The 19,678-nt window shown below is 42.0% G+C and overlaps 1 protein-coding gene across 1 annotated transcript in view; it reads right to left on the minus strand.

Annotated features, from left to right (window-relative positions):
• Positions 1-98: 98 nt before the first annotated feature.
• Positions 99-19,678, minus strand: part of MAPRE2 (microtubule-associated protein, RP/EB family, member 2) — a 37,925-nt gene continuing 18,345 nt past the window's right edge. The window contains exons 4-6 of the mRNA XM_009697295.1: positions 11,836-11,975; positions 6,978-7,136; positions 99-1,225 (exon numbers count right to left, since the gene is read on the minus strand). Of these exons, the coding sequence (XP_009695597.1) occupies positions 1,154-1,225; positions 6,978-7,136; positions 11,836-11,975 (371 nt within the window). The 3' untranslated portion in view covers positions 99-1,153. The remainder of the gene's footprint in view (positions 1,226-6,977; positions 7,137-11,835; positions 11,976-19,678) is intronic.

Here is a 19,678-nt window from a genome sequence, read left to right on the forward strand (position 1 = left end):
GGGTGCTCTGTCTCCAGAAGGGCTCCTCGCTACCTCTCTGTGCTTCGGAAGCAGCCTCAACACCCGTGAGGTGTCCACCACCCACTTAAAGGGAGCTCGGGGGGGTTCAGGGCTAGTGCTCCTGCTGGTTTTTCCCCATGCCTTGCACTAGTGAGGAAATTTCTGTGTTCCATCCTTGTATGGGCAGGGCAGCAGAGCAGGGAAGGATAGCGTAAAGAAACGGCTGGCCTACTTTGTCCTCTTCTGAGGGGTGGGAAGCCAAGTACAACGGCAGAGATAGTGTCCTGCAGCTACACTTGTGTCAAGGAGATTTCTCTCCTCCATCAGCACTGAGCTCTGCGGAGGCAGAGCTGCAGCTGGAGGCTGGGACTGGATTCCTCAGGAAGGAAGAAAAGCTGGGAAATGTCTGTTGACTAGTGAGGAAACTGGGAGAGTTTTCAAAAAACTTAAGTGGATGTCTGTTCCTCCAGAAATAAGCCAAAAAACATACCATGCAGCTTTCTAACAAGCTTTCTAACACAGGGGTTTAAATCTCTCCTAGTGAAACAGATGCTCTGCCTTCCATTTTGCGAAGGCAGGAAAGGAATAAATGTGAGCAACACGACCATTTTCCTCCACAACACACCTCATCGTTATGGCTTGAGTATGACTTCCACTGTATCCCTTTATACCAATTGTTCAACCGAATTTATGCCCCAAGGCAGATGTACTAGAAAACGCAAAAGCACCACAAAGTGAGAGACACAGCTAGTGGTACGGTACTTCTTGCCACACAAAATGCCAATATAAATATGTTAGAACAAGTTACAAGTGTATCATACTTAAGACGAAAAAGAAAAAAAAAATAAATATATATATTTTTTTTTAAAGAGCAGAACAAATCTCAAGCAGCCAAGTGGTGAAGTTGCAGTGATGTACAGTAGGTGATGTAGCCCTACAACCTCTTGGGAAGATACACTGAAAGAAGACGTCTGCAAATGCATCTTGGCAAAGTATGGGTACAGAATGCAGTGGTTGGCTGGCACTCACTATGGTACATAAATGTTAATGGCAGACTGGGAGTGAACTGATTTCAAGTTTGAGGCCGCACATGTTCCATTCTCCAGAAGAAAGTTCTCACACAAAATGAAAATTGTCAGAGACGCTGGGTGAGTCAGTACTCCTCCTGCTGCTGGGGCTGTTCATGGACTTGCTCTTCACCTTCATGCTCTTCTGTGTGGCTCTCCTGCAGGGAGAAAGAGACCCCAAAACATTCTTCAGCGGAAAGCATTTCTCATGTAATCTTGCAGCCCCACAGGGCTCACTGTAGCCTAAAGCGTAATTTCTGATTTTCATACACCTAAGTACAAAATGAGCTGTAACCTGAGAAAAGCAGCATCTTGTCATATCACGATAAAATGTATTTACTTTGCTTTTAATCAATGCATATGCAGTACTGATGCTTCTCCAGAAAAAGTGTCAGTTTTCAACATCACTGAGTGTTAACTGTTCCAGTAAGTGAGCACTTTGAATAGCTAGGCAGTGAGATGCTGTATCACAGCACCCTGATGTCCTCCTATTTTCAGTTTGTCCAAGGATCTCTGAACCTGTCTGCTGTAGTTTTCACCCAGTCTTCACTCCAGGTTTATATTACTAAACAAACAAGACACTTTTACTATCACTTGCTTTAAAAGTTAAACTCAGCCTCCTTTCTGAGGTCAGATATATTATTGTCCCAAAATAATATACTGATGCAAGGCCAGAGTTCAAAGGTTACCAAAGCAGGGATTTTTAGTGGTATCCAGAAAATGTAACCAAAGACTTGCAAACACACCTTTTTTGAAAAAAGAATTGAGCCCAGAATTCACTGATTTACAGAGCTGCTGTTGAAGCACTAATTACTAATAAACACTTCCCTTCTGCAAACGGTTATTATGCGCAGTAATTTCCAGAGCTGTCTCTCTAGATATACACTGCAATTGCAAGAAGAATCCCTGACCGAAAGGAAGGCTGGATCCTCACTGCAGGCGATACCAGTTTCAAACAATTTCTAATTTAAAGACAACAGACCTGGTATCTTGAGTTGACCTGGATGTATTGGAGCTCAAAAAGGCTGGCTGACTCTTAGGGCATTACTTCTGTATTCCCATTAAGGGCAGCTGCATTTATACCTTTTCTCTGAAGCAGGTTCCATCTTTCCGGAGCAGGGTTCACTGAGAAAATCCCCCTCACCTACCCTCTGCCCTGCATTAGTAGCTCTCCGCTGTAGGCAGCTCCGAAGGAAAACAGTTTTCCAAGACACACAGTTGCCATGCAAAACACGGCATTGCTGATGTGGTACCTCTGCAGAACTCGCCTGGCTCCCAGCAATTTTAGTTAGAAGTGAGCCACTTGAACAACAAACTTTAATAAATTGATACTGCTAAGTTTTCAAATCTGAGGCAAAATTTAAAAGAAAAGGGAAGGTATAATTTGAGTTTTCCCAGAATAGTTCAAAGCAGCTTATGCAATAAGAAAATATTTCCCTTCTGGCAATAAAATATCCATATTTCTAAAGGGTAGGAACAGGAGAATAAGGTTCCTAACATTTGCTGATACAATGGAAATATTCCGCTGTTTATCACATACAGAAACAGCCAAATTCCAATTGAAAGCAAACTTTCTATCAGTCAGGTAGAAGCCACACGTCGGTCAGAACAACTGCAGTTTAGCACCTCAAGGCCCCTTGGGGGGAGCGATGCCCTTATTAATACAGCAGGTACATCATGTCAAAACAGCTTTTTGCATAGTATCTAAAAATTGCAACTTCTCTGATGGTCTGCAAGGGCACAAGAGTTGCAGAGAACAGGAGTTTGACAGAGAGAAGCTGACAGCTGTGAGAATGGGGTGAGAACACCAAAGCTTGTTTAGGTGCTGTGAGCTGTCTTCCCTTAACCCCATCTATCCTGACCCTCCGTATATGTGACCTGCTCTGAAACGCACCTGTTCCATAGGCTCTATAGATGCCGCGTTTGAGACACACCTATTAGAATGCCCACTCATGCAGATTTTATAGGTCACCTACATGCTGTCCTTTCATGTGTATAATAGGAAAAGCCTCCAACCACAGGGAGTGGCTTGGGAACCTATTCTGCAGCTCTGAAGGAGAGTGGTGGCTCCTCTTTTGCCACGCTTACATTTGTTGGAAATGCTAAATCTTACGTGACAACCTCAGAAGTTGTTCTGAGACTTGGACACGTGCTTCTCAGTATGTACAGCTTGTATAAATACATGAAATGGGAAAGACAAGAGTCACTATGTCCAATTACCTTGGGACTGTGGAATCTCCTTGAATAGCATCTCTAATAAGGAAAGTAGTGGAAGATTTATTTAGAACATTTATTTCTGGCTTGGATCACACGACCATGGTCATCTCTGTCTCCCACAATGAGAGGTGCTCTCTTTTGACCCTTCGATCCATCTCCCTCAAGCTATTCAGGTGTGCCTGTAGACTGAAGAGCTAGACTTTATGAAAACCAGCTGCTGGTGGGGTGGGTGCCTTTTCCAAAAGCAGCAGCAGATGTAGTAGCTGCTAGAGCAGAAAGACACAAAATCAACTGCATTTAGAGCAACTGTTTTCAGAACTTGAGCCGTGCACCTGATAGATCAAATGGCAGCAATCCACCCAACTCCTGCATGAACTGAACCAGAACAGCCTATGTGGGAAAGCAAAAGCTTTCCTGCAGTTTTGCTTTATGCCAAGACCTACATGGCTCCAGGTTTCATAACTAGACACATAGCCTCCTCTGCTTCATCAGTCTGAAGCTCTCCTACTGTAAGACCATACGACCAAATGCTTTACATACTATCCGCAGCCTCAATCCTGTCTCTAGCAGTCATAGCACGAGTGCTAGGCGCCACTTCTCCCCACCACCCAAATGTATCCTTTTTTAACATTGTTCTCTGTCAACTTTGATGTTTTTGATGAAGAAGTAGGATTACCAATGAGCAATTTGTAATTAAAAATTACAAAGGATTACAGACTGATCAGTCAGTCGTTAAATGACATTAGTAGATACAACATCCCTCTTGCATAAGCAGAGACATAATGGTGAGGTCTAAAGTAGAACTATAACAGAGAAGAGAAAAGGGAGCCTCTAAAAACAAGGAACCCAAATGGGTTGATATTTGTGCTGTAAGACTCAAAACCTCATCAAAATCAAGACAAAAAAAAAAAAAAATCAGTCTTAAAAATTTAGCCTTTATTGAATTAAAAAACCAGAAGCTTATGAAGTGACATAGCTGAAACTACACTATGACTGGGAATTCTGAAAAAATAATTAACAACCCCCTCTCCATGACATGAACTTGATAAAAATCTCTTCAATGAATACCGCAATTATCCAATCTCTGGAGAATGCTTTTTAGAGGGACTAAACTCTATACTTCTGAATCGTTCTACACAGAATTCACCTGACAGCCTACAATGCTCATGGGACACCTATGAGCTACTGGGAGATGTGACCACTTAAAAGTGCTGTCCAGATTTTTTTTTTTTCTCTTATTTTTCTTTTAGGAGGATTAAATTAAGCATAACAGAAAATTAAGTATAAAGGGAGACTTGTCTCTTCTGAATAAGAACAATTGGTATGAAAAATAGGACGTGATCTCTACGCCATGTCAAATACAGTAGATGCCTGTTAAATTACAGCTGGGAAGGAAGCGTTTGAAATTGCTATCAAACAGTTATTGGAAGTATGAACTGAAAAAAATTTAAGTTAGTCACAATATTCAAACACAAGCTTTGTCCAGGGATCACTTGTGCAGTATAAGTGTGATCTGCGTCACTGCGCATCCCCTTCCTGAAGAAAAGCCTTATGGTCACAGTATCATTTATAAATGTCACAAACCCTGAAAATTAATGTAATTTTTTTTTTCCACTTTGCCTCTGTGTACTTGAGACACTCTGAAACAGAGATTAAAAAAAAAAAAAATCTAAGATGGAATTACAAGGAACTCATTAGCAAGAAACTAGGAATGCTGGAGTTGCCTGTGGTTTGGGAATTGGGGCTATTTCCCCTCCAGGGACTGGGAAAACCAAACTCCTGTTACCAAGGGATTAGCCTGCAAAATACTGCAAGAGACAGAATTTAACTTGGGACAAATTCATTACGGAGAGAGAAAAAACAGAACGGAAGAGCAAAGCGGGGCAATGAGACAGCAAAGTCTGGAAACAAAAAGCAGGCAGGATCTGCATCAGCAAGGGAACCACAGTCTTTGGTTTAGTGCTAACGCCCTGGGGTCTTTCCTCAGCAAATTACGGTCCATCTGCTAAGCTAAGGAGAAAATGCACCCCAGAAGACAAAGAGATCAAGTCTCCCAACTAAAAGGTACAAAAAAATTGCATGGGGAACGGCCTCTGAGTTCTTCTCTGAGGGAGCAGCGCTCTCCTGGTGAAGTGACGTACTGGGCCTCCAACTGCAACCACCTTTTAGATAAAGGCACGGTCGTTGTACGTACCTCATGCACAGACACGGATGATGCTTTCAACAGAGAAAGGCTTGGAGGGAGGAAGCAGACAGAACATGGGGATGTGGACTGAAGTAGAACATTTTGTAATGTGTTCTGCCAGTAAGGAAAACTACAGGAAGAAAAGCAACAAACGCATTCCTTGGCGGGGAATCACTTGCTAGTTAAGCCAACAGACAGATGTGGTAGGGGTATGGGGAAAAGAGGGATTTTTCTGGCTTTGCTTTATAAATAAATCACTGTTCTTGAATCCAGAAGACATTTTCTCCAACCGCTATATATATGTAATTCTTTTAGCCTGTTATCACGTGCCTGGCAAATTTGTCTTATTGTTTATTCCTGTGAAAATAATGTTTTCCTTCTCCTTTTCCTCTCTAGCACTCACCCCGCACCGTTGAACAAATCCTCTTTCCCCTGTCACTTCTCATCTGAGCAGTGGCCCTTGTCAGCAACAACCTCTTGCACCTAACTTTCATTTATGCTCTACTGGTCTTTTTTAGCAAAGCATGTGAGTTAGTAGTTACTTCCGTACTACTTTTGATACAAAATTTTAAGTCATCTGACTACTGCTGCAACAGCTTTCTGGGAACAGCTCTAAAACAGCCTACCGTACCACAGTGCTGCCAAGAGATTAAGTTGATGCTTATACGTTCTGGAGCCAAAGCCATCGTCACTGGAGACTGAAGGGTCAATCATCAGTACAGTGCATACAGGGATTTAGTTAACATGAATGGGAGTAGTTCAGCTAAATCTCCACCGAATCATTATCCCTGAATGTATCTGAGGAATTTAACCAGCACCCTTTGCAGCTTCTTGCTTTGTTCAGCATCTACAGCGCTAAGTCTAAGATGCAATGAGATTCTTGCTTAATCTTGCAGACAATACATCTCTGAAATTTTGGTAATAGAGGATTATTGGGTTTGCACAAGCAAGAATTTTGCCTATAGCAACAAGATGAAAAAATGCTAAAGAGCATTATCTCTCCAGATATAATTATATATTTGGCAACCTGCACCATACATATTGCAACACTGCCACATGGGCTAGAGAAGGTTCACAGCTGTAGACACTGAACAGCACCTCTGTCAGAATTTCTGTGATTTTCAACATGTTGAAGAACATGAGTAAAAGACTTTATGCAGGAAGGCAAAAGAGGAAAACACAAAACTAAGGCTCAGAACCATATGAAATCAATTTAAAATTGTGACACACCCCCTCCTCTTTCAGATCGACTTCAGTGAACAGAGTACAAAACCTACACCAAAGCAGCGAGAAGCAGTGACAAGCAACTGGCCTCCTGAATCCCCTCCCCAGGCTGAAATGTCTGTTGTTTGCAAATGCAAACTTCCTTTTTGGGGGAGGAGGCATGGAAATCCTAGCTGCTACGGTTCTGCTGACCTAAATATAGGACATGACGCAATACTGTACCAATAAATTTTTACGAAATTAAGCTGTTTTGTCTAAATAAAAGACATTAAGCTTCAACTTACGTGTTCATCTGAAGCATAAAGGACTTCCATTAGCCGATTGACAAGGTCATTATTCTCTCCCCCGTGTTCTTGGCAGAGAAGTTCAATCTCCCTTAATTTGCCAAAGTAGAAATCCCTTTCCTTCTCCACGCCTTCAAGTGCAAGTTTTAATGAATGTACCTGCATATAAACCAAGATGAAACGCATCAGCTGTGCGGTGCACTACAGACAAAACAACTCAGTCTAAAATTATGCACGCTAAACAATCTTAAATACATATTCAATTAAAATGAAGTCCACTTTTTTTTTTAAAGTGCTTGATTGAACCTTACACAATAAACAGTAGTAAATCAGGCTACCCCATTATGCCTCGCATCAGCTCTGCGGTGCACTACAGACATACAACTCAGTCTAAAATTATGCACGCTAAACAATCTTAAATACATATTCAATTAAAATGAAGTCCACTTTTTTTTTTTAAAGTGCTTGATTGAACCTTACACAATAAACAGTAGTAAATCAGGCTACCCCATTATGCCTCTTGGATACATCTTAACCTTGATCCTTAAAGGTCAATTTTAACAGTGCTCTTTATGTGGAAAGCCAAAGCAGCAGTTCAGGAATCAGGGCTATATAAGACCTGGCTTCTAGCAAAGCTGCCAGAAGTGTCATGTAATGGTAATTAATAAAACTTTCAGCTCAGTACTTGCATTATTTTGCCTGGATTAATGTGCAGTTATTGGGAAACCTACACTATCTCCTTGCCTAAAAATACGTAGATCTAGCAGAAAAGCTCTCAAAGGGACATGGTCTAGTTAGGAAATTAAAAGGACCTCTAGTTGCAAATGAGTACTGCTGTGTTGTTTTTTCACCTCTCCTTTTCTGCCTCCCCACCTACCATACTGTTATAGACCCGTGTTTCGGCACTCTGATGCCATGACCGGCTCCACCACGGCCTTTCCGCTCTGTTTGATGTGCTGTTTCTATCAACAAATTCTCTCAAATGCCAAGTATCTTTCTCTTTGCAACCTTGTTCACAGAAGTCTTCAAGTCAGCCTCAAGTTCACCACTAGGACTGCTGCAAATCATTTTTGGGCAACATCGCTGTTAATAATTAGGCTTCATATAAATCATGACAGATGTTGCAATATATTTTTATACATATATATACACAGACATAAATATATATTTTTAAAAAGAACAATTTTGTGGGAGCATAACAGATAAACTACTGTGCAACGGGGTATACACAATCAGGATAATGTGTAAGTGCTCTCAAATTTGGCGGACAGCAGTGTAACAACCAACAGAAATAACCACAGATGAAGCTGTCTACAGTAAACATGCTGACCTCACTCACATCCAAATTACAGCCAAATTAGCATCCACGTTTTAAGGTCTGCAATTATACAAATGACTTTCTAAATAAAACATGCTAAATAAATTAAATCACATCAGGCTACATTTCAGTGAACTGATACAATTTAATAGAAAGTTCTGGGTTGCCAGTTCTACTGCAAGCTAATTGATTTCCTTCAACTAGTAAAAACACCAGCAGAGTCCAAACACCACTTTGACAGCCTACTAAATCTTATCAGTTCATTTTTCCATAACTGCTGAGCTAGCAATGCCTTTCTCTGACCTTTGATTGCACTCTCAGAGGTGTCAGACCGCAGAGCTGACCTGTTACCAGGGCAGGATCTCAGAGCACCTCATTCACCTAACCAACCCATCTCCGACCGGTTGCCTGAGCATGACACCCAAGTCCTCTCTTGCCAGTTTGAATCTAGGATTGATACAATGACCAGTCACCTTAAAATTAACTATTTATTCATGAAAGTAGGAATAGCAAAATGAAACAAGAGGTTACAATATTTTGGTCTATAGATGAAGATCTCACATTTAAGATGTGTCTTCTGGACCTGCAGCAGCATATTCCTTGAGAGCAACGCCTGCATCCAGACAGAACAAGAATGTAACTGCTTCCAGATCTCTTGCTCTGTGCTTGCTAGAGCTTGGGAAGACAATGAACTTCAGCTGAAACACTGGCAGCTAATAGCTCAGACCATCTCCCTTTCCGATCTATTTACTATGAAGCCATTCTCCTGTTTTCATTCTATCACATTCACTCTGTTTTATGAAACAGAATCATTAAACTATGCACATATATGCACACTATATGCACGTAGTTAACTACAGTATACAGTAAACATTGTTATAACCAAACCAGATATGCTTTTCTTCAGTTATAGATCAAGTACCTGATTCTGACATATTAATTTGTTTTTCTTCAGATATTTAGCACATCCACATCCTACTTTTTTCTTCTGTGAACATGCCAAAAGGCCGATCCTGTATGAGGAACAGTGCCCATTAACTCCCACGCTCTGTTTCTGGGCCAGAAGTAACCCTCTGCAATTCAGCTAACGGGTGCAAAGGCAGCAGTTCTTACTAACTGGTCTTTTCTCTGATGGCACTTACTGGTAGTATGAATACTCACAGGACTGCAGAACCAGGTTGGAGATGAAGCACATGCTGTAGACATGCAGCCAAGATGGTGCTGTTTTATGAAACTGTGTGTATACTAGCATACAATGAACGGTGCCTGGGACCGTTCTCCACACGTAAAGGTCCCTTCTCCGTATGTAATGGTCCCTGGTCTGTGTTGTCTCCTTAGCTGCACTCAGAAACTCTTTGGGAGAGTGCTAGTTGGCACAGACCAAAAACACAGCAAGGACCACTTTAGTATTTCAATGCTATGGGTAATCAAGTTCCAGCGCACAGTGACATTCCTCAGAAGTGTTCAAGTTACTAGCACAGACCAAGGCAATAACTAAGATCATTTTTAGAGAAACTTTAAGATTGTTAAACTAGCAAATGTTATGGACGGCTTACAATTATTGCAAATAGCTCATTAATCTACCCTATGGTAAAATACAGTGTACGGACATCCCCACTACATAAAATTTTCCACTACAAACTGCTTGGAAGTTCAGATGTTTCAATCTCCCTTTCTCTCTTAGCTGCCATCCATGAAAGGTCTGAAAAAAAGTCTGTTACAGCCATGTGGGAATTTGATATCCACAGACACAATTACACAGTTAACATTTCTTACTCATAATCAAGACACCAACTGGGTAAAAATCAAGACAGCAAGTGGGTAAAAATGGCTGCTGCTCTCATCTCCCTGGTTGCTTGAGACTGGTAAAAACTGGGCAATTTGGCTTTTCCAGCATGTTCAGACTGAGGGTCAGAAAAAGCTGGCTCAGAGCTGCTTGCAGCATAGGGTTTTTGGCTTGTGTTATATGCCCAGGGTGCACAAGTAACCATTAGTGGGAAATGAGATATCAAACGCTGCCAGCATTTAAAAAAAGCCTTCCAGATCACTCCAGCGAGAAGAGGTCTCTTAAAAACTAGCTATTAAAACATCAACTCTACAAATCCTCAAAATTTCTTCTCCTCTTTGGTGATGGGGGAAATCATCAGTTTCCCCTCAGGGTTATTTGTATATAAAGCTTAAGGTTTTCACACATGGAACGTGCTAGGAATACATCAGCAGTGGATGTGATAGTGACTGCCTATTTTAGTAAAGATCAAATATTTTTATGTTGCTCAGATCCCAACCAACTCTTCCTCCTGAAACAAACACATTCTGACTTCTGAGTACAAATGTCATGGTTTAAGTTGCATTAAGCTGACGTTTGAACTCCACTCTTTAATTGATTAAAAAAAAAAAAAAAGATTCCATGAAAAATATATACACCCATTCCTTGTGCAACATTAAAACCTTCTGTTACAGCAATAATGAAAAGCCCATTTGGAAGGCTGGTGGACCCTGTTGTGCGCTCTGCTGCTCAGAATTACACCCTGAATCCACAGTATGCCATGTTTGGGATGTGGCTATCCATCTACCACCTTTAAGTGCAGAACAGTGACCAAGCATTTGCAAACAGTGCCCCCACAAACCTAAATCTTTGCTGTTCAGGTCAATGAAAGCCTGAAGCTGAAATGCTCTTAATTGTGGAAAATTATACTTGATCCAGAATAATGACTTCTTCCTGAATGCAGCTGCCAGTCAGCTCAGACTGTAAAATACGAGGTTTTTCCTTTCCATTTTCCCTCATCCAGGACAAATACAGGCATCAGGCATCATTTATACTAGTGGCATTTACACCGTTCTGACAGCACAGTCTTGAGCCAGATGCAGTATTTATTCACGTCCAGTGCAGATACTCTTGCATGTCCAGAAATGACAGAGTGGTGTAAAGCTCCATAGCGTAAATGAAAAGCCCTTACATTCCTAACATTAAAGAAATTCTGACGCTTTATTAATTATATTGTAGAACGTTATTTATAATATCACTAAGTATTCTCACAAAGGTGATCACATTTTTAAATGAAAAAGGCGTATTACCTTCTTAACGCCTTCCTTCCAGAAAGCCAAGTGCAATGAGCTAGTCTTGATTCAGCTGCAAATCTCTAACTCCTTGGTATTGCAAACAGGTTTGTTTTCTCCACAACAACGCATTAAAATGACTTATTTCAAATTTATAACACACAAGAGCAAAGACACTACTGAGATTTTTCCTATCCAAGTGAAATAAAACATACATTTCAACATCTAATAAAATTATCATACTTCAGCAAGACTTACCTGTCATTCCTAAGATCACCTTTTAAAAATACTGGCAAACATCAGTCACCTCTGTCAGATGTTATTTTTAACAATAAATCATTTTTTTTTTCTTCCCAGCTGAGCTATTTCGATCTTTTGTCCCTTCATAATTCTGGAGAGCATCATTCAACAGAGGGCAATATTAGATTTCATGCCTGCCTGTGACAATGCATGCATCTAATTTTATGCCTAAAGCAAATTTACCTGTTCGCTGAGCTGTATGACTTGAGTTTCCAAATCTTTATCTGATTTGGATGCTGAGCTGCTTGGTGCAGCTTTTTTTGCTGAAGATGGGCGAGAAGGTGTTGATCCTGGTTTAGAAGCTGGACTGGATTTAGCAGCACCTGCAAGATACGATAAATAAATAACAATAAAGATTTATCTCCATAATAAATGCATTCCTATTAATCTGGTACCAAAACAAAAGTATTTGTTTTACAGACAGCCATTCTCTCTCTTACTTCAAGGTGACAGCAGAGGAAGTTCCCGTGCTGCTACTCCTTGGGAAAGGAAAAACCACATTTTCTAGCAGTTTTACTTTGAGTTTGCTACTGAGAGTGAAGTAACTCTCAAACGAAAATAAACATCCAACTAAGAATATAAAGTTCCCTTAGCTCTCAGCAGCTTCCAGCTTTAAAAAATAGGCCGTTAACACACCATTCCCCCAGCTCAATATTTAGTGTACATATCTATCTTCAATTTCCCTGGAGAAAGACAGATTTGAAATAAACTCAGCTAAACTGCCTCTGTATTTCCCTCATTTTCAAATGTAAACCATCCCTGAGACAAGGGCACTGAAATTCAGACAGAGCATGCAGAATTAAATCCATCGGTGAACTCACAGTTGCCATAGTGACCAAGAGATGAGTTTTGATCTGCTTAGGTTTTCCCATCTTTAATTACTTGTACTGCAAACCTGCCAGAATACAGAGCAACATCTTCACCAGCAAAACTGGCAAGTAACAAGTGCGTACAGGTACTCTTTTTCACAACGCCTGTGGCACACAAACGCCCAAGCAGAGGAACGTTTGTGTGACAGGGTTTGCAGTGCCTTCACACGAACCCCACAGCCAGCTCCTCACACCTGGCTCTGCCTCTCCATCTTTCCTCTCCTTGTCGCCGGCGGTTCGATTTGGTCCCTCAGCCCCGGTACACGAGTGCCCGGCTCACGGCCCCCCACCTCGCCTCGGCTCCCACAAGCACTGTACTCCGACTCCCAGCCTCTTCCTTATTCCCTCTGACTAGGAATAAATTTCAGATGCAGTAGACATACATCTGGTACAAAAATTGCTGGGGTTAAGAAGATGGAACAGAAATGCAGCCCCTTCTCTCCTATTTTATTTGATTTATTAAATCAGGCATGTGAATCAGAAGGCCTGCTCTGTAGCACCCACATTTATCACTGTTTCTTTCAACAAGAAAAATACAGTTCTCCAGGCATGCTGATGGGCTCCATGGCCATCCTCCACCATCAAATGCTCTTGGCTCTGACGCCTGGGCCACACAGGGTGCGGGAAAAAGCCCAAATCCAGCAAGCACCCAGCTCCCAGCTGAGCTCTGAGCTGGCAGTTCACCAATTCCAGAGGGATTTGCCCCAGCTTTCTCAGCGCTACCTTCCACCTCACCGGCTGCTCCTCCCATACGATTACTCGATTTATAGCACACTACGAATTGTTCTAAGTTGTCATTTCCACAATGTAGCCCCAGTGTAAGACAACACTTTTAATAAAGCAATTCAGTGTAAAACCAATGTTTTACAAAGGTATTCCCAGGAAGAAATCACAAGGCGGCAGGGAAAGGCAGGAGGGGGAGAGAGGCAACTTGGGGGGCTGTCCGTATGACCAAACCATGGAGCTCACACGGTCTCACTGACCTGGAGCTGTGAACAAGGGTCCCTTGGAGGAGCTGAAAAGTGATGGCAAAGGAGAGCGGCAATGGGTCATTTAATCAAGCTTGCTTAAGCTTTCCTGATTTAGTCACAGGCCTCTCTCTGTAACAAGCATCTCCCCCCGCCTCTAAGGATAACTCCGTATTATCTAGGTCATCTGATGGCAACAGAACACAAATAAACAACTTGATAATTCAGTTAGTACGTGTAAACATTTCTGTGCAAGATGCTCATCCTCCTTTTCTATGCTCTTTAATACGACAGATAAGAAAAAAAATATTATATGTTTTGGGGTTTTTTTTTTAGAAACTGGTGACTCCAATATCTTCCATGTCTAATTGCATACACAAACTCACCTCTAGCAGATTTCAGATACAGTACAAAGACTTCCTAAAGTTGGGAAAATTCAATGTTGTGCAGGTGCCTGAAATTCAACTTCTTTTCACATCATACTTAGATCAGCAAAGAATAAATCATTTGTGGAAAAACATTAAAAATGCCAAGATCTTTTGCTGCTATTTCTTTCTTCAGGATATTTCATAAACTTTAGCACCCTGCCTTCAATACTTTCCAGGTTCAGTCCATATTTTGGCTAACTAAAAAATCAGCTGCTTCAGAGTAGGATTGTTAAGATGCTCTCAAAGCCAGAAAAAACATTTTCATTTGGATTAGCAGATAAATGGAAGAAAACTAGTGTCAAAATACGCAAGATAAACACACATATGAAATAATCACTTGGCCTATAGCATTCTAGTCGGTCTGAAGTCATTTAATGAGTACTTGTATCACATGCAACTGCAACAGCTACCTATACAACATTTATAATATATATGTATCTAACCCAAGGTATCAACATTTATTTCTTATTGTATTGTACACCTACAAGATGCAGTTCAGGATATCAACTGAAAATTAAATGCTATAAAACAAGCTATGAACCTTCAGATGTGAAACCTTGGCCGGTCGATGCAGCTTCCCCCTCTACCAAGGACCCTTCCTCTCCTGGAAGGCAGCACCGGACCCTCCCTAGGCAGCAAGGGCCGGCACAGGAGAAGCCGTTCAGCTTTTCTAGGGCAGCATCCCCCAGCCTCTCAGCTCTTCACCACTTCTCCTGGGGGTCACGGCGCAAGACCTAAGCAAGGCACGTTTGTGCACCCACGGCACATTGCTCCCTTTCATGCTCAACAGCCCTACGAAGCAAGCTAGTTCTTTGTAGATCGGGGTACTGATCACAGAAAGCCAAATCATTACGTACACATCCCTTTGTAACCTGCAGAGAGAGCTAAGGACAGAGCAGGCACAAACCTTTAATCCCCAGGTATTCTCTCTAATTTGCAGCTGAGGGCCCTCCCAGAGCGTGCTGAGCAAGCACACAGCACCACTGCCTGCGGACAGAGAGGGCTGGATAGCACCAATACACCACGTTATATTCTGCCCTCCTTTGAAAACAACAAAGCCTTTTGAATTTCTACAGCAAAGTGTTACTAAGCTTTATAAAGTCCAGACAAATCAAAAGAAATCGACTTTTGCTCCGTTGCTCAGGATCAGCTCTTAAATGAACACAACATTCCAATTTCAGTAACACAGATAAAAACCAGCCAACTAACCTGAGCATTTCAGACCACATCAGCGACAGCTGGATAGAACTTAATTGCAACAAAGAATGCCTAGGGATTGCTAATTTAAAATTTCCTGGAGGAAAAAAAAAAGCAAGCTCTACTGCACATTTATTCTGAAACATCAGTTTTAGCATCAGCTCAGAGGTAAGCCTCCCATTCTAACAGAAGCTTAATTTCATAAAAGAATTAAAGGATGCTGGTTGGCAGAGTAGTGCAAAGTACTTGAGACAGACAGATATCTAAACAGAGATGAAAGATCTTGGTAGAGCTTAATGACTTTGCTACTGAGCACTACAATGGCTTTGCAGTCAATTAGTGCAATTGTGGAATAACTCCTAATGCATTGCTCAGAGGGGCTATATAATCCAAGCAGTTTAAATTCTGTCCAACGCCGTATCTTCTATGAAAATATTTATATATAACCCATTTACATATTCTGAGAAAGCACAAAATTTTATACAAGTATTTTATAGAAAAAATAAAAATCTGATAACCAGCTCTTGTCACTGACCACTGAGAGAACTGTGTTGTAATCGGCACCACAGATGTTACCCATTACCAATTCCTTTCCAAGCTTACTGTGGATGTTCAAAAAGAAGTGCAGAGCCCTGCCCCTGGAGACGAGCAGCCCCATGCCCCAGGACATGCTGGCAGCCAACAGTCTGGAAAGCGGTGGGGCAGAAAAGGACCTGGGGGTCTTGGTGGACACCAAGTTAAGCATGAGCCAACAACGTAGCCTTGCAGCAAGGCAGGCTAACAGCCTCCTGGGCTGCATTGGGAAGAGCATTGCCAGCAGGCTGAGGGAGGTGATTCTCCCCCTCTACTCAGCACTGATAAGGCACATCTGGAGTGCTGGGTCCAGTTCAGGGCTCCCCAACACAAGAGAGATGTGGGCATACTGGAAAGGGTCCAATGAAGGGCCACCAAGATGACTAAGGGACTGGTGCACCTCACGTATGAGGAAGGGCTGAGAGAGCTGGGATGTTTCAGCCTGGAGAAGAGAAGCTTCTTGGGGGATCTTATCCATACCTGAAGGGAGAATACAAAGAAGATGGAGACAGGCTCTTTTCTGGGGTCTCCAGTCAAAGGACAAGGGGCAATGGGCACAAATTGAAATATAAGAAATTCCATTTAAACATAAGAAAAAACTTCTTCACTCTGAGGCTTATCAAATACTGGAACAAGCTGTCCAGAGAGGCTGGGGGATCTCCATCCTTGGAGATAACTCAAAACTCAACTGGATATGGTCCTGGGCAATGGGCTCTAGGTGACCCTGCTTTGAGCAGAGGGGTTGGACTGGATGATCTCAGAGGTGCCTTCCCACCTCCACTGTTCTGTGAGAACTTCTGTGACAGCATCCTCGGATTTTAGGTCAATGCAGGGTCCAACAAGAATTCTTTGTAAACAGTATCACAGCTGCTTCAATTAGCACCTGAATGACTTTTTGTACCTGCCCACATAACACCAGGAGAGATAGGAAAAATAAATTCAGTTGAAAGACAAATTATTTTGTTCTTGTACTGAAACGTTAGATGAACCAGCTCTGAAGTACATTACAGGTTTCTGTCTGTGGTGCTCCAAAAACAATTACTAGTCAGTCCATCATAATTAAATATATCCTCCACATTTTCAGCTTCACTATTCTTTTTGCTAAAGATAAAATCTTTACAAACCGATGTAGACTTCTGCAATTTAAAACAGTGGATGTTGGCACAACAAAGCTAGGCTGTGAATTCCAGCTCACTTTACATCACAGGCACAGTCTTGCAGACAAGGGACCTATTTAACATTTAGAGATAAATCTTCCTTGAAGCCATATGAGTAATTAGTATTCCGTTAAATATTTATGTAAAATTCCAAGAAAACACGTGCATGAATACACTGTGGATGTGCATGAGGATGGCATGGAGAGCAACGGAAGCCCTGGGCAAGCATGAGACTTGGCGAGCCCACACAACCATTGCTTCAGTGGAATTTGGGAATCACTCACAGTCTATCTTCAGTCAAATTAAAGGATTTCATAAAATGAATATTCCTGACTTGTGCCACAGAAGAAGAAACAAACCCAAAGAGGCCACAGAGCTAGCAACTTCTTCATAAGCTAAGAAAAACTCTCCACCCACTTAAAACAAATGAGTGAGAACAGTAGATGAATTAATATTCACACACACTTAATTGTCACAGCTACACTGGGATGCAAGAAACTGCTCAATTTAGGGATGCTTAATAGCGTTAAGTGATGACAAATGATGCTTAATGGGAATGAAATGACCTCAGACAAAATCGGACTCTACTTTCAGCATCCCAACATGCTGTGGTGCAGCTGCCTAATTATTTTGTGGTACCAACTTCCCCTGGGTGGCAGGACCCCTCTGTCCCCTCAGCTCTCCACACCTCCGCTGCCGCTGGCTACAGCACAGTCTGATGAGCCCTACATTGATCATCGCTGCGGCAAAGAGAAGTGTGTACAAACACTTGAAACTGAAGCACCTTTTAAAAATTTCAACAGAGCAATCCAAGCAAGAACATACAATGGAGTCTACCTGTCAGATGAAAGAGTTTTGTTGATGGCCTGACTCCCTCAGTTCGTCTTTAATAGGAGGTGATTTGATAGATGGGAACTAACCACAGCCTTTTCCCCATCGTAAATGAAGACTTTTCGTTAGGTTTAAAATAACCAACAATTTAATGGCAACTATTAATTGTTCTCAACTGAAACCCCTATTTTCTCTAGAAACATCTTCGAGCATGCAAGCATTCATCTTCCATGGATGAAACCATTCCACACAGGCTCAACAGAAGAATATACATTAACATTTGAAATGCTCTTAAAAACCTTTTTCTAAATGTTTCTGCATTTTCTAAAATTCAACTATCTGCTTAGCTATAAGGAGAGAGCAGTCTCAAAAGGCAAATCTGAAAGAAAATATGCGAAGCAATGCATGTTGAAATATGAAAGATCATGCAAAAATTTGAGCAACACAGACATGCAAACCACACCCATAGTACACTGAAAATTAAGACAGCAATTTTCACCACTGTTTTTCAAACACAATCTTCTTTCTAGAAAAAAGGTCCTGGCTCCTGCACTGCAAGCAGCATTGCTTCACGGTCTGAATTCTCAGGCTCAGTGGGTTTAAAAATTAAACTCTCCCCATGCTGGCAAGAGGAGGTGTGTCTGTACTAAGGCTGAGCCACTTTCCTCTCTTCCTCCCAGGCCAGCACTGTCACTGCACACGCTGTTCCCGTCGGCTAGTACAATTCCTTGGCCTCGTATGAACTAGGCACAAAAGCATTTTCAATTTGTCGCCCCGCGGCTCTTCCCATCTCCAGCTCTGCCACGTTGCCCTGGAGCACCGCACCACCGTGAGCTCACGTTCCCATTGCCAATACCAACTGCCTGCCACCTGGGGAAAGAGGTAGCATGTTTTGGTGGAAAGCAAAGGAAAAAAAAAGCATTAGGAGCTCCCCAGTCTCCCAGGAGTCCTAATCGTATCATGAGCTGCTAAAATAAAGACTAGTTTCGTTGCATATTTTTATCCCTCAAAATTAATTTACAGCACATCTGCCACAGTAGGATATACCGTTTCCCTAAAGAAAATCAGTATTTTTCTTGTGCAATTGGTTTTTCGATGGCACATGATGTATAAAGCATTCGTGCACAAACAGTTCATTCTGCCCTGGTTATTTTCGCTGTCATAGCGTGAGTATTTTTAGCGCTCATGTGATCCTCCAGTATTTTCCAGCTCTGCTTTAGTCAGCCTGCTCTCACTGAATATTTCAAACTAAAAAATCTAACAGCCTTCAGATCCAAGAACCTATCGCGTTATTAGTTTACAGGTAAGTAATTAATTTTATTAAGCTGTCTTTTACCTGTGTATTTTTGACACCCCACACCCATACACAAAGCAGCGCTCCATGGAGATTTGCTCTGACATACAGGAATACTTACATAAGGCACTAAGCTGAAATCCTGACAACCTGATCACCATTTTCAATTTGATCAGATGAAGCCTTTTCTGCTCTTTTCCACAGGGAGCATTAGAACTGGCACAAACAACAGTGCCCTAATATTTTAATCCCTTACCACAATTTTGATGCTACATCTGTAGGCTGTTTACCACTGCATTAGAGAAGAGCGGAGGCTGTGGGAGATCGAAAGGCGGCTCAGGGCTGGCAGATGGCCTTATATCTAAAAGCAGCTGTGGTGCTGTTGGCAGAGAGCCTGCAGCGGTGGTCTGTGCTGCTGGCTCCACTCCTCGAAGGATGCAAACACACTCGTTCCCCTAACAGGGAGCTGCATTTACCTGGCAAATCCTTGCTGCTCCTTCTCTTTCTAGAAGCAGCCTTTTACACGTGTTACCAAAGCCATCCACCCACCATACCGCCATCAGCTCGGCAAATCGGCTCTGTCTCTCAAGGAAAGGACGAGGCGACACGAGGGTGGCACGGCAGATTAGTTGCAGGGACCTATTTACGCTTCCATTTCTGAGCTGCATTATCCTTGACCTGTGCTGACTCCTCAGTCGATCGCCTTTGG

This window comes from Cariama cristata, unplaced genomic scaffold (assembly GCF_000690535.1).
Source record: "Cariama cristata isolate BGI_N322 unplaced genomic scaffold, ASM69053v1 scaffold5543, whole genome shotgun sequence".
In the NCBI taxonomy this organism is placed as follows: Eukaryota; Metazoa; Chordata; class Aves; order Cariamiformes; family Cariamidae; genus Cariama; species Cariama cristata.